The following is a 26,489-nucleotide window of genomic DNA, read 5'->3' as shown; positions in this document are numbered from 1 at the left end:
TACATATAATCATTGAACAAGGTTGAACTTTTAGATGTACACTTAAACTCAGTTTACATGATCTACTTAAACTGAGTTTAGGTATGTATACGTAAACTTAGTTTACATAACCTACTTAAAATAAGTTTACATGTACATACTTAAACTGAGATTACGTAGAATCATTGAACAAGGTTGAACTTTTAAATGTACACTTAAACTCGGTTTACATGACCTATTTAAACTGAGTTTAAGTATGTACACTTAAATTCAGTTTACATAACCTACTGAAACTAAATTTACATGAGCTACTTAAACTAAAGAGGGATTTTAGGGTATAAAAAAAAAAAAAAAAAGATACTTTTTGAAAATTAAATTTTATAGAAAGATAATATTGTCATTTTAAAGTGCAACCAAGATTAAACAGCGTATAATAAGAAAAACTCTTAATCATTTGACATCAGTTACTTTGATTTTATTTTAGATTTAGATTAAATCCTTGTAATGAATTATTCCTTCTAAAAACAGTATCTTACTAGTTCCTAATTTCCAGTGTCACACACACATACACCGTAATTTTACACTGTCCTCTCACACACTTTTCTGTCTACTTCTCTATTCTATTCATTTCTTTCTTTCTTTCTATCACATTCACTTCACACTCCTTTCTCCATCTTCCACCTTCAATTTCAATTTCATTTCAATTTTACACATTCACTTTCTAGGGTTAGGGTTTCTACATTCTCATGTGAAACCCAACCACTCCGATCCACCTCCGATATGGGTAACTGCTGCAGATCTCCGGCCGCCGTCGCACGCGAAGATGTCAAATCCTCTTTCTCCAACCACGACCACCCTAAACGAACAGAAACCACCGCCAACAAAAAATCCCCTCCGGTCACCGTCCTCGCCGCCACCAAAACCTCCGACAACATGGAAGACCGTTACCTCATCGACCGTGAACTCGGCCGCGGCGAATTCGGTGTAACCTATCTCTGTATAGACCGTGACACTCGCGAGCTACTCGCCTGCAAAAGCATCTCCAAACGGAAGCTACGAACCGCCGTTGATGTTGATGATGTTCGCCGTGAAGTTGCTATCATGCGCCATTTGCCCAAGAGTTCGAGTATTGTCACGCTTCGTGAAGCGTGTGAGGATGATAATGCTGTTCATCTTGTCATGGAGCTTTGTGAAGGTGGGGAGCTTTTTGATCGGATTGTTGCTAGAGGACATTATACGGAGAGAGCGGCTGCGGCGGTTGCGAGGACGATTGTGGAGGTTGTGCAGCTTTGTCATAAGCATGGGGTTATTCATCGCGATCTTAAGCCGGAGAATTTCTTGTTTGCGAATAAGAAGGAGAATTCGCCACTTAAGGCTATTGATTTTGGGTTGTCTATTTTCTTTAAGCCAGGTATGGAACTGAATCTGAGGTTTAGTGGGAGTGATTATTTGAGTTTAGTGAGTGTGTTTGGTTTGAAATTTGAAGTTGCTTAAATTAGTAATTTTCTTAATTTAGCTAATCTTTTTAGGGTTTATTGTTAAAATTGATGCTTGATTGATAATTAGTGCTGCAATTGGTTGGTGGGTCTAGCATATTTCATAGGATTAAGTTTTACTACTATATTATGGTTTATATTTTGCATCTGCCGGGTAAAAGGGAAAGTGGGTGTGATTTGTTGGTATTTTGACAAGGTTAACTTTCCTCACTGTATTTAAAAGTTTTGATTTTGAACTTGATTTACTTTGATTGAACTACCTTGGAAATGTGAAGTAAGCCTTTGATCTGGGTCTAATCTGATAATGAAAAGTTATCAAAGCTTATCAGTGATTTGTTTCTGTGTTAGATTAAGCTTACTTCTTTGTTAAATATATAATGTCTTTTTAATTCCACTTCCCAACAATTCCTTATGCGAAATGAAGTATAAACTGTAGTCCTTGTTGTAGCTGAAGTAGGATTTGCTAGAATTGATTTTATTCGTGGTAAATAACGATAACATTGCGTTTTCAAGTAGCTCGTCTATGTAAAAAAAAAGTAGCTGTTCTATGGTTCTGTTTTGTTTGTTAGTGTTAGGATATATTAAAGTTGTTGGTGGGATTGTACTAGGAGGATCAGCATTTGACTAAGTAGTAGGATTTGAGTCCATTGGAGTTCAGTTGTGTAGACTGGTGGTTAAAGAGGAAATATGTTATTGCCGACAGCATTGGGGTGGCTGTGATTCCATTTTTTATGGGAACCAGTATGGAAAAACTAGAGGACTGCCCTTTGACGGTGTCTGGCAAGGTTTAGTCAGTCACTTTGTGGCAATGTTTGGTAGTTGAATTGCTGTTTTGACTCAATATGGCATGTTAAGTTGTCAAGCTTTAGGTGGCTGCTGAGGATAAAGGTTGAAAACTCCAAAATCTATCTTACTTGATTGGGAAGTGTGCTAAGTAGAATCTAGGAGATATATTGCAAAAAAAACTGCCAAGATTTTTGTGATTTAGGGTGTGAGAGGGTAAGTGCTGGTTTCCCGTTTGCTAGGGTGAGGGGGGAGGTGCCGGTGTCCTGTTTGCTGTATGGAGATGGGCTGGTATTCTTTGTTTTGGTGTTTATACCTTTGACACTTAACAGACTAAATGCTTTGTAAGCTGCAGGTGAAGGAAAGTGTTTGAACACATTTGGGTTATTTGTAGTGGGATTGTGTTTGTGCTAGAAGAAATAGTACTTTACCTAATTTTTGATGTAATTAGATGTGTTAGGCTATTGTCACAGTATATCCTGTGATAATATATTGTTTATAATTAGTCTTGTTTTTATCTTTACTTAATAAATTAGTACATTAACAGTATGGTATCATTGTTTCATATTATGCATAAATTGTATGCCATTTTACTAGAGAGAAACCCCGTTTCCACATTGCTAATGGTAAATTCCAAATAAATCTTATAAAACTTGGGCAATCCTCCCCTTATAAGTTGATGTTGTATGGTTGAGTTAGGTCCAAAATCTAAGAAGGTATCAGAGTCTATCATTATCATTGATCCGTTATTGGACCATCTGTAATATCCACATACTAGGGCCAATAATTTTGGCGTGAAGGGGTTTATCAGAGAATGGCCAAGTCACTCAGGCCCAATATTGTTCAACTTGAGGCCCAAAAATTTCTGATTTCTAACTTATAAGTAGTTTTTGGAAGTGTTTCTAAATTTTTTGCAAGATTTCTCTATAGACACTTCTCATTTAATATTTATTCAATATTTGTTATTTGTAAGAGAAGAAATTGGTTTCTATGACTAGTTGGCATATGATTTTTTTATTTAAAAAATGGAATCTGTAATAAATCACCATAACACCATTTTTACAGCATTTCAATTTATTTTGTTGAAAATTTGATATTGCAAACATTTATAAACTTGAGAAGAATAAAATAGAACCTAATAGCCCTGTTGTTTTCACTGTATCCTCCAGAAGAGCCCTGTTGTTTTCACTGTATCCTCCAGAAGATTTTGAAAATAAAAAAACAATATAAAGCCAATGTGGGTATTAATTATTCTCAATAGCCCAATTACTACTGAGGTGAGCAAAATTTTACTGATTTGTTCGAGTTAATCCACTAGACAAGATTGACTATTTTAATACTGGAAAGGGTTGAAGGTACATTTAAAATGAAACTAACAAAGCAAGGAAGCTTTTTATATTATATGAAAGCTATAAAACATAAAAGATAATATATGTAACTAAAATAGACTATACTCCCTTAATTTAAGATACTTTCCAGAAATTATACTGTATATCAATTGAACGGTAAAACAGAAAACAAACCAAACACCCTCTAATGTAAGCTTGTTTTCTTGCAAAACACAGCTATTCTGGTTGCTTCAGCGCTACATACATTAAATTAGGTTGAGCATATTCTCTATGTTGTCGATGTTTTACCATCTGATAGAACACTGTATTACTTTCTCTATTCATGTTTCAAGCCGATGCATAAATCTCTTTTCATTGCTTACAGTATTTGATTTATTTTCCATAATTGTCTTGTGGGTAATTTTCAATTCCAGGTGAGAAATTCTCAGAAATTGTTGGAAGTCCATATTACATGGCTCCAGAGGTGCTCAAGCGGAACTATGGACCTGAAATAGATATATGGAGTGCAGGAGTGATACTTTATATCTTATTGTGCGGTGTTCCCCCGTTTTGGGCTGGTAATAATTATATTCTTAAATCTGTATATTCTTACAATGCTTTATATGCATGCCCTCATCTACATGTACATGTGCATACTCTATATCCATTCCTGTGGTGTTCCCCGATTTAGTCGGATAAGTCTTGGTTGTTGTTTCCCCATTTTGGGCTGGTAATTACATTCATAAATATGTATTTTTATAATGCTATTTATTTATGCATGCCCTCCTCTACATGTGCATGAGCATCTATGCACATTCATGTGTGCCCATGTTTTCTGTATTTTTTTCTTTTTCCTTTAGTTTGAGTGAGCATACCAATGCTTGTTTGCCTCATAGTTTATCTGAAAAGTTGTGTTTTCTTTTAGTTCATGTCTATCACTTGTCTCATGTTTTTGAACTTGGATTTATATTATTATTATTAATAATATTACCTTGATGTTAATCCTAATGCAGAATCTGAGCAAGGAGTTGCACAAGCTATTCTTCGAGGGCTTATAGATTTCAAACGGGAACCTTGGCCCAGTATTTCTGAAAGTGCTAAAAGTCTTGTTAAGCAAATGTTGGAACCAGACCCTAAGCTTCGATTAACGGCCAAACAAGTGCTTGGTATGTTCATGACTTTCCATGGTCATAATATTAAAAAAATCAGTTGCATGCTGTAAGTTTCAGGACTGAAATAATTTAGTGATACTTGTTTTATATCTTTTAAAAAGAAATCATGTGAAGAATTCTCAAAACCATCTACTTTGTGGGTCTTAATAATTATGTAATTTCGTTACTAGACTTGATTAATGACAATATTTTACTTTATTTATATATTTTTTAAATTTTATATCTCGAAAATCCTTTTTCCTTTGTAATTTGTATCTTTGTTTTCTTTTATTAAATTTAAATAGGGAAACAAAGTTGATGGTTGAAGGAGATGGGTCTATGTGTGGACATATTACTGTAATAAATAATAATTAGAAATCAGTTATGGTGATTATGTTAAGGACTTATCAGAAGAAATGTATGAGCTTTATGATGTTATCTGTTTCTTGTCTTGCAGAGCATCCTTGGCTCCAAAATGCTAAGAAGGCTCCAAATGTTCCTCTTGGTGATGTTGTCAAGTCAAGGCTTAAGCAATTCTCAATGATGAATAGATTCAAAAGAAAAGCCCTTAGGGTCAGTTCACTGCATCTAGTGATATGTTTAGCAAGTGAATTTTAAGTTATATCGGAACTAAGATTGTACCGTTGAAAACAGGTCATTGCTGATTTCTTATCCAATGAAGAAGTTGAAGACATCAAAGAGATGTTCAAGAAGATGGATACTGATAATGATGGTATTGTTTCCATTGAAGAACTAAAAGTTGGATTCCGAAACCATCAGTCTCAACTTGCTGAGTCTGAAGTTCAGATGTTTATTGAAGCTGTGAGTATGGTCAATTTTCCCTTTTTCTTCTAGCTTATTGTGTCTAAACTTGCCACTTGTAACTGGGCTTGTTCTGTCGAATCATTCTAATACGAAGGCTTTTTCGGTTCTCTTTCAAGTTTTTGTTTTTTACTTTCCTATGCTCTGTTTTCATATTAATTTTCAAACCATTGTGTGAATGGTACTGAAAGTATGCTGTTCCAACCGTAAATTGTTCTTAAGTTCTTGTTTTTGTCTTCTGATCATTGTTTGTTGACATCAGGTAGATAATAATGGTAAGGGAACACTAGATTACGGAGAATTTGTTGCCATTTCCCTTCATTTAAAAAGGATGGCAAATGACGAGCATCTTCACAAGGCCTTCTCCTATTTTGACAAGGACGGGAATGGATATATTGAACCAGAAGAGCTACGGAATGCCTTGATGGAAGATGGAACTGATGACTGTACAGATGTAGCAAATGATATTTTCCAAGAAGTAGACACAGACAAGGTGAATAGTCAATAGTTTTTCTTCACATGTAGTCATGGTTAAGGAATCTTACCATCTTAAATTCTTGAACAATTACAGGATGGAAAAATCAGCTATGATGAATTTGTGGCTATGATGAAAACTGGAACGGATTGGAGAAAGGCTTCTCGGCATTACTCACGTGGGAGATTCAATAGCTTGAGCTTAAAGTTAATGAAAGATGGTTCTTTAAACTTAGGAAATGATTAGTGTCTGAGTGTTTGCTTATATTCAATCTGTTTTTCCACATAGTGTAATAGTCCTCCTAAATCCTGGACTTGGCTTCTTTGTGATGATTATTTGGTTCCACGTTAGATAGGGTCCTTTTCACCTGTTGTTGTCTGAGTCACGAAGGAAGGGGTATGCCGAAATATACACACCCTTTGTTACTTGTGTGAAACACGGTGCCTTGGAGCCAATGGTGTGACATGTATGATTCCAATCATTTTAACATCCAGCCTTCTCTTCTGGTTTGGCAATGTTGAATCAAAACTCTTTAGTGCAGTCTGATTGTTTATCCGAGGTGTGAATATCTTGTAGTTTGTATTCTGTACTCAGATTTGGTCATTTTATTCTACCCTACTCTACTAATATTTTGGCCAGAGATTGGCTGTGTATCCCATGATATCTTATTGCTGTTTACTGTAGGAGAGTTCTGATGAGCCTGTAAGATGTACTTGTTCTTGAACTATGGTTTTCATAGTGATAAAGTCAGTCGTGTTATTTATTGCAAGACTTCCACTATTTAAGAAGACCATCCCAAAAGGAAAAAAAAAAAAGAATACCCAGTTTATTTTGCAAATTCAACATTATGCCATTAAAGCTTTTTCAGCGTTACTAGGGGTTCAGGCTACCCTTGATTAGGAGCTGTACAGGTCTAAGTTTTCAGCTTTGAAATATATCTCAAAGTTGCCTTTGGTTTTCATAATTGGACTTTGTTTTCCTTACACAGTTTTATTCTTAGACCATCCCCAATGTTAACACCATTTAACATCCACTTTTTCAATTTCCAACACTTCATATCATTTTCTCTCTCTTATTCAATACTCATTTAACTTTTACCCTCTCCAATGGTTTTTCATTCAACACTCTACCCCACCATTTTTTATTTTTTATTCTTATTTAATTTTTGTTTTTATAATTACATAAAATTATCGATTATAATTAAATTAAAATAATACAATTAACTATTTATTTTTTAGTATTTTTGGAAAAAGAAAATTTTGTAAAATAATTTATTTTTATTTTCTTAATTTAAAATGCAAGTACAACAAACTAAGCACACGACACACAAATAACATAAAATGCAATACAAAAAACTAATCATACAACACACAAGTAATTTATTTAGTACGATACAAATCATCTTCAATCACGATACATTCCAAACTTTGTCGATATGTGTTTCACTAGATCTGCTTGCAATTCGTGATGAACATCTAGATCACGCAACCCGGATCTAGCACGCACATGCCACCAGAAGTTATTTGTGTTGAAAATTCATAATATTGAGTTGCACCAACACTAGGAAAATTTTCAATCTCCATTGGCATATAACCATTAAACGGGGGTGTTTGAGATGAATATCTCATCATAGATCCATAATATGGATGAAAGTTTGGAACAGAGGATGACTGGTTGAAATTTGGTGCAAAACCAAAATTAGGTACGTTTTGAGGTATGTTTTGAGGACGTTGGTTGAAAAATTGATTTGGATTTGAATAATTGTTGGGATTTTCGTAGTTAAATGGGTAATTAGAAAAATTTTGGGTGTTGAAATGATTATTATTGGGATCCATTTCACAAAAAATAATATTAAAACTTTACTTAGTTTCTAATAGAAAGATAATAATAAGATGAAGAAGATAGTGAAAAACTTGGTTTTTTTTCTGTGTCCAAATCAAATGAACCAAATCTCTATTTATAGAGAAAAAAATCATGAATTTTGGTATTTTTTTTTAAAATTAATTTACAACGAAATAATTGAGGTCAAATTATTAAAATGATAAGAATCCGGACAACCAATTAAAACGCGCCACGTGTCCCTATCTATCCAAAACTCGTTTTCTCTCTCCGCCTTCTGAACAGTCACGCGCCTTGTCGGCGCGTGTGATGCACGCGCCGTTTTCAAGTAATAGCAGCGCGCCGCGTGGCAACCGGGAGAGGATTCAATTGTGTTGAATGCATTCATCCTCTCTCTCATCCATCTCACCATTCAACATGCATTAAACACACCATTGGACATGGTCTTATAAAAAATAATTATAGATCCTATTACTCTAGTAGATGTGACATTGTCAATTTGTCTAGATTTACTTCAATTTTTTTTGTTATATGAGAAAAATAAGCCAGAAAGAAAGGAAAAAAAATAACTATAGATCCTATTACCCTAGTAGAAGTGACATTGTCAATTTGTCTAGATTTGCTTCAATTTTTTTGTTACATGAGAAAAATAAGCCAGAAAGAAAGAAAGAAAAAAACTATAGATCCTATTACCCTAGTAGAAGTGACATTGTCAATTTGTCTAGATTTGCTTCAATTTTTTTTTTGTTACATGAGAAAAATAAGTCAGAAAGAGAGAAAGAAAATAACTATAGATCCTATTACCCTAGTAGAAGTGACATTGTCAATTTGTCTAGATTTGCTTCAATTTTTTTTGTTACATGAGAAAAATAAGCCAGAAAGAAAGAAAGAAACATGAAAACAAAGACTAAGCACGAGAGTATGGAACTCTCATGGCATTTGCAAAAAGGAATAATTGAAGCTCAATCGGGTAACTAAAGGGAAAAACAAGAAAAAGACCCAAACTAGGGTTGAACAAACTCAATGCCAATGATATATGCTAAGATGATAGAGGTCATCAGGAAGAGCTTCATACAAACAAAACTACTGTCACTCAGAGCACTCTTTTTAGCTAAGAAATCAGCTGTAGCGTTACTCTCACGCAACGTATGTCGTAAACTAACCACTCAATCTCTACGAAGGTGTTTAATAGTCATGATAAAATTTTCATACTTATGATGTACATTCAAATCCTTTTTGATGAGGTCAACAACAATAGTTGAATCAGAGAGACACAACACCTGCTTAAATTCAATATACCAACACAACTTCAAACCATGGTATAAACCCAAAATCTCTGCATGAAGAATGCAAGGTCTACTAATTTCTCCAAAGAAACCATGCAAAAAATAACATGTATGATCACGAATAAGACCACCAAAATCTCCTGAGTTGGAATCGAGGAACACATTACCATCAACATTAAGAGCTACTGAATCTATACTAGCTCATTGTCAACTGACAATACGTGCAGGCTGCTGAACAATGTGAGAGATAGGATAAGCAAACACTTTCAAGACGTGATGCAGAAATGATAACACTTTATTGCCAATTTCTTGGGCATAATGCTTGATATCCTCAAAGATATATTTGTTGCAAGAACACCAAATCTTCCACATGATAATGAGTCCAATGGGAACGATATTTGAAATTAATCTTTCATCCAAGTATGCAAATTATCTCGATCCGGAGGAGTGACTGACTGGTGGAGACATAAGTGAAGGTGAGAAAAACAAAAGAAGGGGGGGGGGGGGGGGGGGGGGTTGAATTGTGTTTTTTTTTTCTCTAAAAAAAAATACTTCTTCTGATAATACTTCAGAAGCAGTTTGGGAATGCTTCTGATGTAATGACCAGAATCAGATATGCAGCAGAAAAGATCAAAGCAGAGAAAAGAAAAGTGAGACACAAACAGTTATCCTGGTTCCTTCCACAAATCGGAAGTAGTCCAGTCCCCCTTGCACTTCCAAGGAGATTTCACTATAATCACAAAGATTACAACTGCTCAATACTCTCTAAGTATGAGACTTCTCAAAATGCTCAAGCACGCAGGCAAGAGTCTTCCAATGCTCAAGCACTAAGCAAGAGTCTTCTAATGCTCAAGCACGCAGGCAAGAGGCTTCTATTCAAACAAAAATACAGAGAAAAATGTTTGATGATGAACACTTGATATACAATCAGTGGTGTTCTCAATACAATGCAGTAAAGACTCTAGACTTGTGAATTTCTAAGATGTATCAAATCAGTACAGAAATTCAATGTGCTTCTTGGAATCAAATTGACAGAGTTTTGGCGCTTTTTAACTTGTATATGTCTATCTTCAATCTTCAAATCTTCACTCCTTTATATAGAGGCGTGAAAGAGACGTTGAGATGATTAGCACGTCTAAAGAGTCGTTGAGTTCCTTTGATCATCCACCAGTAATCCTTTGCCTGATTTGGGTGTAGTCCTTTGAAGAATTAACTTCAAATTCATTCCCATCTTGAAGGAACAATTCTGCAGGCATGGCTGTTTTCTTGTCTTGTAGCGTAGACAAAAACAGAGTAGTGGAGGTAGTGTTGTACACTTGTACTTTGTCAACTCTAATAATGAAGGACAAGTACTCAGTGTTCTTCAAATGACCGTTGATACCTCCCTTTTAATTCGTCGTTCTTCTTAGATGAGGTTGAAACGAGAAATAGCTACTTTGAATCTTCAGTTTAAATTTACTGATTAATTGTAGCTTCTGGTGATGATTACGCTTATGATGAAAACCTTGCTTCTGATGGTTTTCTGCTTCTGATGCGCTTCTGCTTCTGATGACGTCATTACTTCAGAAGCACTCCAGCTTCAGAAGCACTTTAGCTTCAGACGCAGTTTTCTTCAGATGCTTTGGATTCCTTTGCTCTCCATTGTTCTTCCAAGACCTATTGAAATTAATTGACTTGCCTATGGTCCTGTACACTTGAACAATTATTAGCAATAACCAATTGACAATTTTTAATACCTTGTTATCATCAAAACTTATTAAGGTTTATTATGAAACACATTTTGTTCCAACAATCTCCCCCTTTTTGATGATGACAAACAATAGTATTTAAAATGTTCAATTGTTGTTGATCTAATTAACAAGTTGACTACTGGGATAGAGGTTTGAAAGCTCCCCCTGAGTCTAATAGATCTTTAAGGTGAGGTTTGTAAGCTCCCCCTGAGTTCTATACTCATTAATTAAATTTCAATAAAATGCGCACAAGATAATGAAATTTCAGAAGTAAAAAAAATACCAAGTGTAGAGAAATGGTTCAGAGCACAAAGTTAACTTAGACAAGTTAATTTAATGGGGCTCCGAGCCTAAAAATACTATACAACTACTCCCCCTTTTGTCATCAACAAAAAGTAAATAAAACAAAAGAAAGAGTTTGAGAAGAAAAACTGAAATTAACAACATATCAGAGCAAAAATTAAAATATAGCAATTATAATCAGAGCCAAAAATTATAGTTAGCATGAGTAATCAGAAGCAATGAAAGATACATGATAAGCAAGTTAAAATACATAGTCAGAGCAATTTAATACTAAAACAAAATCTAAACAAGCAAAGATTGATGTGCAACTAAGGTTTGGCTAGTTTAGACACTTGTTCCATCAAGTACTTGATCTGCTCAGACTGCTTCTTGAGTTCTTCTGCTTGCTTGTTTACCACTTCTTCCTTGGCTCTAAGTCTTCTTTTCAGCCCTTGACGAATTCTGTCAGCTCTTTAAATATAATCACTTTCTGAAAAGAAATGAGTGTTGGCTAACAAAGGCACATAATCTAGCTCTTTCTCTGCTTCAGCAACATGAAGTTCTTCCAACATCTTCTTCAGCATATCAGTATGAGATGTGATGCATTTTTCACTGAGTTGATCCAGCAACTTATTAAAATCACTCTTCAGATCCATCCATTGGTCAATGTAGTGAATTGGAGGTGCAGGAACTGTTCTGAAAAGAATAAGTCTTTGAATTTCATCACTTACCCTTTGAAGCTTTTCATCAATAAATTCAGATTCGAGGATGGTATCTGGGATGGGTGTAGGTTCAGGAATGGTTGTTTGAGATGAGGAAGGTTGGTTAGAGGCTGTATGTTGTTCAGGAAAAGTTTGATTGTTAGTTGGTGATTGGTTAAGATTTTCTGTTTGTTGTTCTAAGTTAGGTTGTGGTTGATCAGAAGTATTTAGTTCTAGGTCAGAAGCACCTTGTTCAGGAACACTAAGTTCAGGAACAATTTGCTCAGGGACGGTTTGAGTTTCAGTTTGGGGGATTGTTTGTTGGTTTTCCAAAACAGTCTCTTTAGGGACTGTTTTAGAGGCTTTTGTGGGGTTTGGTTGCATTTCACCTCCTAAATGTTTTTCTAGATTGTGAAGTGTTGAGGTTTCATGTTGTTGGGGGTCTTCTGAAGTAGTTACTTCTAGAGCTACTTCAGAGGCTCTTTGTGGAGTTTGGTTATTTTGTGGGTTGGTTTCTTGATTGGTTTCTGGGTTGGTTTCTAGATATTGTACACTAACAGGTTCAATCAAGGGTGGTTGAAAGAAATGATCAGCAGGCAAATTCAATTTTTCACAGATTTTTATCCTCTGCTCAGAGAAATTGATTTGCGTCTGCTCAAAGTCTATGGTACCAGAAATTTTAGATGTGGTAGGTTTGAAACCTGTAAGAAATTTACTAAGGTGCTGACTTAGAGGAACATCATCTGAGTCAGTGGAAGAAGATGAGGAGGGTGAAGATGGAAGGTCAAGAATCTGAATATTGACTTTAGCTTTAGTACCTGAAGAATGAGCTTCTGGTTGAGCAGCTTCTGAAGCTGGTTCTGAAGAAGTAGCTCCTGAAGCATGCTTACCTTTCAGTGCTTGTCTTAACAGAGCGGCTCCTTCCTTAACAGTATCTTCTGCAATCTCAACAGCCAAAGAAGCAATTATTGCAGCTTTCTCAAGAGCAAGCTCATACCCTGCTGCCTTAAACTGTTCATCTCTTTGCTTCTCGTACTGTTCTTTCAATTTCTTCCTTCTTGCTATCTCAGCAGCAGCATAATCCCTAGCCTCTTGCTCTTGTTCAGGAGTGAGTCTGAAACAAGGCATCTCCATAGGCATATCCTTCTTGGCCTTCTTAGGACTGGGCTCCTCTTTCTCTGTTCTTAGCTGTTTAGCAGCTTCTTTCATACGCTCCTGAACGCTTCTTTCTCCCTTTGCTCTTTTATTTCTGATTGCATCAAGAGCAACTTCCCTTCTGGTAGCATCTTCACGAGGAGCAGCTTCGTCAGTAGCAACTTACATCTGGCTCTCTATTTCTCTTCTTCTGGACAACTCCTTCAGAAGCAGGAACATTTGAGCTTTCTGTTTCGACAGTTTTAGCCTTTTTGGGTTTGGGTGCTGCAACCTCAACCTTATCAGCTTCCTTAGACTTCTTGGAAGGTTTTCATGGCACTTCTTCTTCCAAGTATTCTTCTTTGGACAGTGCTTTGCTTTTTGTCTTCCTGCTCTTGGCAACAGGAAGAACTCCTCCATACATTTGCTCAGGCACTTCCTTTAAGCTGATTTTGACCTTAGTCCTTTCAAAGTGCTCCCTGGTGTAGTTCATCTGAACCTCCAGAGGATCTTGCTTGCAGATAGGGGGAAAGTTAGGCATCAAAGCTTATTTAGCATCAGATTCTATCATATCTGTGCTCAGCTTTTTAAGATCCTTTACATCAATCAGACGCATGGACCTCAGAGTTTCTCCATTGATGATTTTCCCTCTAACAGTTCCCAACGGTTCATCAGTGAAGAAGTCCACTTCCTTCAGTAGTTTAAGAATATTTCCTTGGTGAAAGATTTCAGAGAGAAGCCTCCCATAGGGCACCCAGCACCTATTCTTCAGCTGGCTCTCTCTGAGCTGTTGAACCATATGCCTAAAGATGTATCTGGGCACATTTGCCTTTACACCAGTAATGAAGAAGTGTAGAAGAATCTTGTGCTCCAGTGAAGGCTGATCACTACCACCACCTTTTGGTAGTAGATTTTCGTTCTGAATTTTTAGCATAATTTTGGTATGAGGTGACATATCAGAATAAACAAACTTTTTGATTTTGTTGTAGAGAGTTTGATTCACAATGTCATTCCAAGGGCTCTCCTTGACTTTTGTAATGCCATCTTTGTATTCTCCTTCTACTGGCCTTCTGAGGACGAAAGCAATTACATCCTCAGTAATGCGGACTGGAATCTCCATGATGCTTGACCTAATCTCAGTCTGAGAAAATGGTTCCAATCCCATTTCCATTCTGGATTTTCCTTTAAGTTCTGGATTGAGAAGCACTTTCTCAGCTTTTTCAACCTTTGCAGCATCTCGATCATGGATGCTTGCTCTAACCCAGAAGTGACGCACCAGCGCTTGATAAGTTGGATCGTTCAAGAAGTTGAAGTAGCTCCCCAAACCTTGAGCTTCGTAGAATTTTCCAACATCACAGTTGTGAGCAGCCAATGAGTTGAAATCTACTGGATTTTCTGACTGAATTTTCAAATCCCATTCCTCCAAGGACATGGTTCTTCCTTTAATCTCGTAGGCAGGAGCTTCTTGTTGTTGCATGTTCAATGATGATCCAGGAGCAGAACTAGATGAAGCCATTTGATTGATTGAAGAAGAAACGGTTTTCTAGGGTTTAAGAGTTTCTTTGCAGAGAAGGTTTAGGACGAAATGAAAGTGTGAGTTGTGAAGTGAGTAGTGTGTGTTTGTTTAAGTGTTTTTAGTAAAACGTTTGCAATTCAAAAGAGACAAACAAACATAGCATTAAAGACAAATTGGGGGCGCGTGTTAGTACGTTTAAAAGCATATAAAACATCATTGCCCTTTTTGTTATACTCCAATACAAATAGACCACGTCAGAAACTTTTCAGATAAATAACCTTTGGTTAATGGGACAGCTGTTACTAAAAGTAACTGCCAACGATCCCACTAGCCTTTCTATTCAGAAGTAAAAAATACAGCTTCTGAAGTTTTAGTGCTGAGGTCATCTTCAGAAGCACATTTTCCTCAGAACCTCAATTAAGAGCTTCTGATGGACCATTGCTTCTGAATAGACTTCAGATCCAAACTTCTTATTCAGAGGCAAGCAAATCTTAATCAGACACAAAATGCATGTTCAAATTTTTCTTTATAAAATCAAATCTTTCAACAGATAAAGGCTTTGTAAATATATCAGCCCATTGATGCTCAGTATCAATGAATTATATATCTAAAATTCCTTTTTGAACATAGTCTCTGATAAAATGGTGTTTGATCTCAATATGCTTGGCTCTAGAGTGTAGAATTGGATTCTTTGACAAACAAATAGCAGCAGTATTATCACAAAAGATGGGAATACTGTTAGCATTAATCTGATAATCTTCCAACTGATGTTTCATCCAAAGTAGTTGTGTACAACAACTTGCAGCTGAAATGTATTATGCTTCTGCTGTAGACATAACAATAGTTGCTTGTCTTTTGCCTGCCCAAGATATCAGATTCTCTCCCAGGAATTGACAATTTCCACTGGTTGATTTTCTTTCAATCCTGTCACCAGCATAATCAGCATCACAGAATCCAATCAACTTATAATCTAGGGATTTCCTATACAGAAGTCCAAGATTAGTTGTTCCTTTCAGATACCTGAAGATTCTCTTAACAGCAGTTAAATGAGATTCTCTAGGATCTGATTGAAATCTTGCACACAAGCATACACTGAATAAAATATCAGGTCTAGATGCAGTGAGATATAACAGAGAACCAATCATACCTCTGTATAGCTTCTGGTCTACTATAGTTCCAGTATCTTCTTTGCTTAAGGTGCAGGTTGGATGCATTGGAGTGTTCATCACCTTACAATCTTCTAGCTTGAACTTCTTCAGAAGTTCCTTTGTATATTTTGTTTGATGAACAAATTCTCCTTCTTCGCTTTGGTTGATTTGAATTCCAAGAAAGAACTTCAATTCTCCCATCATGCTCATTTCAAATTCATCTTGCATTAACTTAGAAAATTCCTTACAAAGAGATGCATTAGTAGAACCAAATATTATAGTGATTTCTTAAGTTTGTAAACATGATCAGGATGCTTAAGATCCTCAAATCCAGGAGGTTGTTTGACATACACTTCTTCTTCAATGACACCATTAAGAAAAGAACTCTTGACATCCATTTGATATAATATTATGTCATGATTAACTGCATATGATAGAAGTAACCTGATTGCTTCCAATCTTGCAACTGGAGCAAATGTTTCAGTGTAATCAATGCCTTCTTGTTGACTGTAACCTTGTGCAACAAGTCTAGCTTTGTTTCAGGTTACCTCTCCTTGTTCATTCAGCTTGTTTCTGAATACCCATTTTGTTCCAATAATGTTCTTCTGATTGGGTTTGGGTACCAGATCCCACACATCATTCCTTTGGAATTGATTTAGCTCTTCTTGCATAGCTAATATCCATCCATCATCTGAGAGAGCTTCTTCAACAGTTTTAGGCTCAATTATTGAAAGCAATCCTATCAAAGATTCTTCTTGTCTGAAGTGAGATCTTGTTCTTCTAGGATTGTCTTTGCTTCCAATGATTAGCTCCTAAGGATGTGAAGATTTGTGCTTGAATTTCGGTTGAATCACATGCGGAGTGTTATCTTGAATGTCCTCAGAAGCATTTTCATTCTGTACTACTGGACTAGGTTCAGCTTCTGAAATAGACTCAGCTTCTGGATTACGTTCAGCTTCTGGACTTGATTCAGCTTCTGAATTCTTTTCAGTATCAGAAGGTTGATCTAATTCTGATGCATCTTTAGAATCATTTGTACCTGCATTACTTTCACTTTGCTCTGGAATTTTACTTCTAGGCCCTCTATCATCAAATTTAACATGCATAGATTCTTCAACACAATGTGTTTCTGAATTATACACTCTGTACGCCTTTGACCTTTCAGAGTAACCTAAAAAGATTCCTCTTTGAGCTTTGGCATCAAATTTCTTCAGATAGTCTTTAGTGTTTAGAATGTAACAAGTACATCCAAACTGATGAAGGTAAGAGATATTGGGTCTTCTTCCTTTAAAGAGTTCATATGCAGTTTTCTCCAACATAGGTCTGATATAGATCCTATTTTGAATATAACATGAAGTATTAACTGCTTCTGCCCAGAAATGTTTGTCTAAATTATTTTCATGGAGCATGGTTCTGACCATTTCTTGTAAAGTTCTGTTCTTTCTTTCTACAACCCCATTTTGTTATGGAGTTCTAGGAGAAGAAAATTCATGGAGAATCCCATGTTTTTCACAAAAAGATTCAAATGGCTCGTTTTCAAATTCTCCACCATGATCACTTTTGACTTTCAAAATTTTCAATTCTTTTTCAGATTGTATTTGAGTCCAGAAGCTGCTAAACACTTCATATGCATAATCTTTACTTTTAATGAATTTTACCCAAGTCCATCTGCTGTAGTCATCAACAATGACCAATCCATATTTACTTCTATATAAGGATGCAGTGTTAACTGGTCCAAAAAGATCAATATGGAGTAATTCTAAGGGTCTGGAGGTTGATACAATGTCTTTGGATTTGAAAGTATTTTTCATAATTTTCCCTTTCTGACATGCATCACAAAGTGCATCTGAATGATAATCAATGTTAGGCAATCTTTTGACAAGTTGTAACTTTCTAATTTTAGAAATTAATCTCCAATTAGCATGTCCCAACCTTCTATGCCATACCCACTTTTTATCATTCATTGATAGAAGGCAAACTACCTTCTGATCAGCCAAATCAGAGAAATTAATCTTATAGACATTCTCAACTCTCTTTCCCTTAAAGGTAATTGATTTGTCATCCTTGTTGACTAGTGTGCAGTTGGTCTTACTGAACATAACATCATACCCATTGTCACAAAATTGACTAATGCTCAATAGGTTATGCTTCAGACCATATACAAGCCACACATTATTTATTGAAATGGAGGAATTACCAATAGTACCTATACCAATGATTTTTCCAGTTTGGTTGCCACCAAACTTCACTTCTCCTCCATCTTTCATGGTAAGGGTAAGGAACAAAGCTTTCTCTCCAGTCATATGCCTTGAACACCCGCTGTCTAGGTACCATAACCTTTGTTTCTCTCTTGCCCTTAGGCACACCTGCAGTTTTGATCAATTCAGATTTATGTACCCATATCTTCATGGGTCCTTTTGGGTTAGTTCTGGAGGTTTTACTATTCCTCCCTTGTACCTTGGGGTGAGTGCTGAGTAGCTTCTGATCATTCAATACTTTAGATTTAACAACTTCTGGTATTGTTTTCTCAGAAGCAGTAACTGTTTTGTTCTTCTGATTCTTTGACTTTAGAATTCTAAACTCTGGTTTAATCAGACTCAGAGGAACAGGTTCTGATCTTTTCAGAATCTTGATCTTTGTAGTCTTAGGATCAGATTTTGTCATAACCTTAGACTTGAGTTTTTCTGGCTGCTTTTGCATCATCATCTGCTTCTTCTTTATCAGAACCAGATTCACTATCCAGATCTTCCCAGGTCGCCATCAAACTCTTTTTGATTTGTTTTCTGAATTTGCTAGAGCTGAAACTTGGTTTCTTAGGTCTGCTCTTAGATTTCTCCTTCTGAAGATCAGGGCAATCAGCAATGAAATGTCCAGGCTTCTTACAGTTGAAGCATCCCTTCTGATCTTCTTTCTTGGAGTTCTTGTAGCCACCCCTCTTGCTCAAAAACATCTTCTGCTTCCTTGCCAGATACTCAAGTTTGTTAGACAGCATAGCCATCTTCACAGAATGATCTTCATCAGAATCTCCATCTGGTGATTCTTCTTCAGATTCACTGGCCTTGTAAGCTTTGGAAGATTTGGAAGACTTTCCTTTAGATGGTAAAGCAATAGACTTACTTTTCTTAGAGGACTCATGCTCATTCAGACTCATTTCATGTACCTTGAGGGAACTGACAAGATCTTCAACACTCAAAGTGTTTAGATCCTTAGCTTCCTCAATGGCAGTTACTTTGGGTCTCCATCTAGAAGGCAAGCTTCTCAGAATCTTGCTAACATGATTAGAAGTAACATAGCTCTTCTTCAGTATTTGCAGTCCAGATACTAAAGTTTGAAATCTTGAGTACATCTCCTCTATACTCTCATCATTCTTCATTTTGAACAGCTCATACTGATGAACTAGTATTAAAGCCTTTGCTTCTCTAACCTTCTTGCTTCCTTCGTAGTTAGCACAGAGTGATGCAAACATTGCCTTAGCAGTGGATTTATCACTCATCTTCATATATTCAGTGCGAGGTATAGAAGCAACAATGATCCCTCTGATCTTGTGATGCTTTTTGTAAAGCTTCTTCTGAGCAGGAGTGTGTATCTTTCTATCAATAGCAGCTCCTTCTTCATCCAAATCCAAATCATCAACTCCATCTTCAAGAATGTCCCATAGTTCTTCATCCAATCCCATGATATAGCTGTACATATTGGTTTTCCACCATGAAAACTCTTCTGGATCTCCATTGAACTTTGGAGCTTTTCCAGAATCTGATTTCCTTTCAGCAGTATCATAGTCATCTTTGACACAATTGTATTTTATAGATGCAGTGGATTCCTCTCCATCAGACATGTTTTTCTTGGATCTTGATCTGTTACACGGTTAAGTGCTATGATAACAGAGCAGGCTCTGATTTCAATTGAAGGTGAGAAAAACACAAGAAGGGGGGGGGGGGGGGGGGGGGGTTGAATTGTGTTTTCTTTTTCTCTAAAAAAAAATACTTCTTCTGATAATACTTCAGAAGCAGTTTGGGAATGCTTCTGATGTAATGACCAGAATCAGATATGCAGCGGAAAAGATCAAAGCAGAGAAAAGAACAGTGAGACGCAAACAGTTATCCTGGTTCCTTCCACAAATCGGAAGTAGTCCAGTCCCCCTTGCACTTCCAAGGAGATTTCACTATAATCACAAAGATTACAACTGCTCAATACTCTCTAAGTATGAGACTTCACAAAATGCTCAAGCACGCAGGCAAGAGTCTTCCAATGCTCAAGCACTAAGCAAGAGTCTTCTAATGCTCAAGCACGCAGGCAAGAGGCTTCTATTCAAACAAAAATACAGAGAAAAATGTTTGATGATGAACACTTGATATACAATCAGTGGTGTTCTCAATACAATGCAATAAAGACTCTAGACTTGTGAATTTCTAAGATGTATCAAATCAGTACATAAATTCAATGTGCTTCTTGGAATCAAATTGACAGAGTTTTGGCGCTTTTTAACTTGTATATGTCTATCTTCAATCTTCAAATCTTCACTCCTTTATATAGAGGCGTGAAAGAGACGTTGAGATGATTAGCACGTCTAAAGAGTCGTTGAGTTCCTTTGATCATCCACCAGTAATCCTTTGCCTGATTTGGGTGTATTCCTTTGAAGAATTAACTTCAAATTCATTCCCATCTTGAAGGAACAATTCTGCAGGCATGGCTGTTTTCTTGTCTTGTAGCGTAGACAAAAACAGAGTAGTGGAGGTAGTGTTGTACACTTGTACTTTGTCAACTCTAATAATGAAGGACAAGTACTCAGTGTTCTTCAAATGACCGTTGATACCTCCCTTTTAATTCTTCGTTCTTCTTAGATGAGGTTGAAACGAGAAATAGCTACTTTGAATCTTCAGTTTAAATTTACTGATTAATTGTAGCTTCTGGTGATGATTACGCTTCTGATGAAAACCTTGCTTCTGATGGTTTTCTGCTTCTGATGAGCTTCTGCTTCTGATGACGTCATTACTTCAGAAGCACTCCAGCTTCAGAAGCACTTTAGCTTCAGACGCAGTTTTCTTCAGATGCTTTGGATTCCTTTGCTCTCCATTGTTCTTCCAAGACCTATTGAAATTAATTGACTTGTCTATGGTCCTGTACACTTGAACAATTATTAGCAATAATCAATTGACAATTTTTAATACCTTGTTATCATCAAAACTTATTAAGGTTTATTGTGAAACACATTTTGTTCCAACAATAAGGACCACACGTCCTTGGCATGCAGGAAACAAAGCATGTAACATATCTTCACTACCTTGATTACAAATTGGACATAAGTTAGAAGAGATAAGATTACGAGACAATAAAATAGACTTGAAGGGAACATAATCATGACGCAATTGCCAAAAGAAAATCTGGATATTTGAAGGAACACAAAGACGTTAATTCCAATTTCAACTTTCTTTCTCAAAATATATAAGTTATGTTTTGGTCCATCTTCAGATTAAAATAATAATTCCAAAAATACCAGTTAAAAAATAAAGATTCCAAAAGCTCATCAATACATAATACTTGGTTATTATCTATGGTTGCCGAGAGTGCAAAATTATTGTATCAATGAGAAATACCCATATGATTTCTCAATCTGCCTCCCAGTATTGCTAAAATCTATAAAAATACACTATGGGAACATTAGGGCCGATTGAGAAATTATCCAATACCCATTGTCCCTGCCATATGTTTAGCTGAAATTTTCAGAATAAGTTATTTTTCTTCGAGTAGTTTAGTGGCTAGAATTCATTATTTTCAATATGAATAAATGGGGTGTCCGGGATTCAAATCCCAGTCCCTGTCGATCCCTACATATAACAATGTATATCCTTACCAACTAAGTTATGCTCATGGGGACGAAAAAGTTACTTGATACATCAAAGATATTCTGAAAGTAATTATTAAATACATTTTTAAACAAATAAATAAAAATTCAACATTTCAAATACAAATCAAATGTATTTCCGAGCTTTATTCAAAAATGAGAAATGATATTTGTACAACCAATTTGTGACAATTTTTTTCTCATACTTACATTATATTTTCATTTTATCTCTTTATTACTTTGATTTTCATGTCAATATCTACTAAACATTATATTTTCATTTTATCTCTATATTACTTTGGTTTTCGTGTCAATATCTACTAATTTTATAAATTTCTAATTATCACATAAGTTGTTAAGCAAATAGTTGTTCAAATAACACACCTCTTCAAATATATTATTTTCATCTACCGGGATATTTTTAAAACATGACTCTACCTACCTAGGAATACAATCATACACCTTCCTTAAAACGATTGTAGGAGTAGGTTTGGTTTTATATGTTCACATTGAGGCCAACCAAGTGGCCAACATTTTTCTTAAGTTTGATCTTGCTATGTCTAATGAGGATATTTTGTCCCTATGTTCGCCTCTTTGCTTTGTTGCCTAACAGTGATCTTTTTAGAGGCTTTTTTCTCTTTCTTTTTTCCATAATGCTTTTAGTTTCTTTGTTCTACTTTTTTTGTTGATTATTGGTGCTGTCTCGTTTTAAATGTTGTTCTTATAATGTATGTGACATTTATCGGTCTTTTGACATGTGAGTTTATTTTTGAATATATCTATCCAAGAATGAGATTTGATAGAAAAGAATCATTATTTTCTTGCCATGTATTTGATGTGATCAAAACTGGAATTAGTTGTTCCATTTCATCATTATGATTTTTATATATTGAATGTTGAAATGGAAGGAAAGTAAACATAATTTCATGACAATATATGCACTCAGAAATATTTCAATGCATTCTCTTTTCTTAATGATTTGATTTGTATAAATCAATGGTATCAAACTTTTTTAGCATCAAATCAAATCATTCTATTCTATGATACCATGTTTTTAAGTTAATTAGTTCCTAAAATATCTTCACGATAGCATCAAATCAAAACATTATCTTTACCTTGACAATGCATAGAAATTAATTTCTTTTGGTCCATAAGTTATAATTTCACAAACAAAAATGTCAAAATTGTTAGATCGAACCTCATAACGGAGTTCAAATCCAAACTCCTTCATTTGTGTGTATAAATTTCTAATAATTTTGTCATTTTATCTATCTATAAAAAATAAATATTTTGATAGTTTTCTTGGTGATTTATGACTACGAATATTTTTGATACAATGGCAAAGTGGAAAACATAGGACCACAAGAGATGGAACTAGGGTTGATGGGACACATATTGCCCATTTCGCCCCCCTTCAAAATTATTTAGTGTAATCCTCATGTCCACGTTGCATGCTTTAGGAGTTAGTATAAAAAATTTAAAAATAATGTCTTTCATGCTCCATATTAATACTTTGAAGTAAGTGAATGTAATGATTAATCTCAATTTGAACATTAAATAATTATCTCATTAATACAAGAACACTTAAATGAGATAGATCAAGTTTCTTCCGACTTAATGAACAATTCTTGATTTAAATGACAATGCAACAACATTAATTTTTATTTTTTTTAGAGTTTTAAGATATTAATATCAACAGTTGCATCATACCCGACTTAAAAAGAAAAAAAGTGCAACCCGGTGCACTAAAGCTCTCACATACGAAGGGTCTGGGAAGGGATCCTACCATTTAGTGCATTATACGCGGTCTTACCTTGTTTTTTTACACAAAAGACTGTTTCCAAGACTTTTTGATCCCATGATCTTTCAGTCATATGACAACAACTTTACCAGTTACGCCAAGGTTACCCGTTAAAAAGAAAACTAAAATCATATTCCCATAAATAAGAAAAGAGCATTCAAAATCCCGAATTGTACAAGTAAATTAACACACGGCACTGCTTTGCTTTGCAGATGCCTATTATGAGTTGGGTAGATAAACATTCATATCACATGAAAATACCCAAAAGAGTTTGGAAGTTATGGTGGTGTGATACTATAAGAATAATCGTACTATGGTGTTGTATATTCTATTTATAAAATTGTATTTTCAATAGGTCCCTCATTCATTGAGCACATTTCGTATCAAGGGTTTTCGAATCCCTAGTCATTGAGAAGCAATTGCAAAAAAGTGAAAATCTTCTCATTTTGTTTAGCAAGATATATATATATATATATATATATATATATATATATATATATATATATATATATATATATATATATTCATCTAAACCAATTCTGTGGAAAACAAGAACTTGTATCATACACAATTTTTCTATTAATAGATTTCATCATATCTCACTTGATTTATTGATAAAATTTATTAATCAAGTGATAGGAAAATCTTACACTTTTTTTTTGGTAAGTAGGAAAATCTTACACGATATAACACATATCTCATTTGTGCGTCATAAAATTAATAGTGAATAAGACACATCATAACAAAAAATCTTCAAATAGAATTGTGTGAAAAAATCCTAAAACTTATGAAACAAGGAGTCTAAAATCCCGGATTAAATTAGGGGTTATTAAAATATTGTTCTAACAATAGCAAAGTTATGTCCACTACATCCTAAAATTTGTGTTTACGTGGATTAGTTTTATCATTTAAATTGAGGCTTAGCGGTCTAGTTTATTGTTCGATTTGTGTAATTTCATATTTTATCAATATAATTATTGTGAATAAGGATAAAAAAATGCGTTGAAAGTTGAAACTAAAAAAAATACATAAAGAAACTACTTTTTTTATATTATTTTAGGATTTAAATACTATGCACAAACAATAATGTAAATATGTTTTACATAGACATTTGCTTATATCTCACCACTTTGATGTAAATATTATAAATATGTATGATCAGATGTATGTTTACGATTTTTTAACTCTAGTCAATTGATAGCAATCAAACTCACTATTTTAACGAATTCAAGATAACATTTTGCATGGTCCAACACTCAAGAGCTTAGTTCATATTAATTAACTAACTAATGTTTCATACCTGAGTCTACATTCTAAATTCTATAAAATTATTAGGTGTTAGAGTGCTTTGCACTCTTATTTCAGTCCACACGGCTGAAATAAATTGAATTCTGAAATCTTTTATTGATATTGATGGTTTTATATAGTCAAATGTGAGATTAAAATTTGAGAACTGTGTTTATTTTATGAAGAGGGACACATGTGAAGATATATGTGTAACTTAATGATATCAACCAAGTTGTTTGGACTCCAGTGACAAAAATCTCCTTCTAAGAACGTACCCGGAAAATACCTGATTCGATTCTTAAAGGGAACAACGCTTGACCGGTGCGCATGTCTCTACACACAAGTCGGATTAGTCGTATATCATTGATGAGTCAAAAACCGGTACGAAAGCCCAAAGTTTTTTTATTTGGATCATCACATTCACATAGCATAAAGTATTCTAAAATTAAACCAACTCATGCCAATTCCTTTTTAATATCATCCATGCGATTTTGAATTAAGAACAAAACGTGAATTAAATAAGTCTAATATGATTGCATACCGCATTCGCGTGCTATTATGATTTTTTCCATGCATTGAAATCTTATCTCATCGTAGATATACACACTCGGAATTTTATTTTTTTACACATACCTTCAATTATTTTAATGATGTATCATAACATCCTTTATTTAATGAGTTAAAAACACTTGTTTATCATACCTCATTACTTGATGTGTCAATACCTCATTTGATACATGTATACAAATATTGTACAGCAATAGAGCATATAATTAATTAATTATATCGTCTTTGTGAGTATAACTCAGTTGATGTAGACAATACATCGTTATTTACGGGGACACTTCGAACACTTCATTTATTTACTTTAAAAAGTGAGCTTTAAATAAATGAACCTAAAAAGTGAATTTTGCTTATATTTTGAAACGGAGGAAGTATACTACTTGACCAAAAAAATTAAATTATATCTAAAATATATGAAGTCCACAAGTTATATAGTGCAATTGACAAAAATGTCATGGCACACACTATAATCGTGGTTCGAACCGAGTTTATCTACTTATGTTTGAGTTTTTAATAGTTAAACGATAACTTCATTATTTTATTATTATTTTAGTTTCTCATAAATTTCCGAGATAGTCTTATTTGATTAATCAATATTAATCCGACTTCAATTGATAAAAAGGTACAAAATAAATAGTGCATGGTTATTAAATATTATTCATTGGAGGGGATGGGTTTTAGGGTTGAACAATATAGGAAAAAAATGGAGAATCTTTTAAAGAAAAATATTTGAAAGAGTCTTTCACATTTTTTTTTAAAAGAGTGTGTTTTAAGAGAATGATAAATTAATACTTATAATATATATATGTATATAAAGAGTTTTTTTTTCTTCTACAAAATGATAAAAAGTTATGGCACACTAGTTGGTACATGATAGAAGGTAGAGAGTTGCAGTTGACACATATGCATTGGCTGAGAAACACGAGTAATTTACATAAATGTCCATCGGCAGTTAACTGCCAAGTTATGGAACCGGCTGCAGTTAACTACCGAGGAAAACTGAAAACTTCGGCAGGAAACCTCAAACCTGTTTTTTTTTTTTTGACAAAAACTATAAATTGTCATTAATAATATTTACTTATTTTGAATGTTTCAAACAATTGCAGTATTATACTTATGCATGTATATACACACACACATATATATATATATCTTAATAATTAAGAATATCATTTAAATCTTGACCAAAAAAATAAAGAGCATTTAAGTATTCAAAAATCATTTCAATAAGTGTAAAAATTAAGCATTTGTATATTGTTTTGTAAATTACTTAAATAAAAAAAACCTTTGTGCACAATTATTTTAATGTAGAAAATATAACAACA

At 34.7% G+C, this 26,489-nt stretch overlaps 1 protein-coding gene across 1 annotated transcript; it reads left to right on the top strand.

Moving 5' to 3' along the window:
- The first annotated feature begins 759 nt into the window (after positions 1 to 759).
- Positions 760 to 6,803, top strand: LOC25498764 (calcium-dependent protein kinase 13). The gene is made up of 7 exons (XM_013593701.2): positions 760 to 1,390; positions 4,021 to 4,164; positions 4,600 to 4,752; positions 5,195 to 5,310; positions 5,392 to 5,559; positions 5,822 to 6,052; positions 6,131 to 6,803. The coding sequence occupies exons 1-7, from the start codon at positions 760 to 762 to the stop codon at positions 6,278 to 6,280; spliced, it is 1,593 nt and encodes a 530-aa protein (XP_013449155.1). The 3' UTR covers positions 6,281 to 6,803.
- Positions 6,804 to 26,489: the final 19,686 nt, after the last annotated feature.

Source organism: Medicago truncatula, chromosome 7 (assembly GCF_003473485.1).
Source record: "Medicago truncatula cultivar Jemalong A17 chromosome 7, MtrunA17r5.0-ANR, whole genome shotgun sequence".
Taxonomy (NCBI): Eukaryota; Viridiplantae; Streptophyta; class Magnoliopsida; order Fabales; family Fabaceae; genus Medicago; species Medicago truncatula.
This window is presented reverse-complemented; position numbering and strand designations above follow the sequence as displayed.

Excerpts from the sequence above, each read along its gene's own strand:
- LOC25498764 (XM_013593701.2), top strand. The coding sequence starts at position 760 with ATGGGTAACTGCTGCAGATCTCCGGCCGCCGTCGCACGCGAAGATGTC. Across the intron at positions 4,165-4,599 it reads TGTTCCCCCGTTTTGGGCTG|AATCTGAGCAAGGAGTTGCA; the intron begins GTAATAATTATA and ends ATCCTAATGCAG. Across the intron at positions 5,560-5,821 it reads TTCAGATGTTTATTGAAGCT|GTAGATAATAATGGTAAGGG; the intron begins GTGAGTATGGTC and ends TGTTGACATCAG.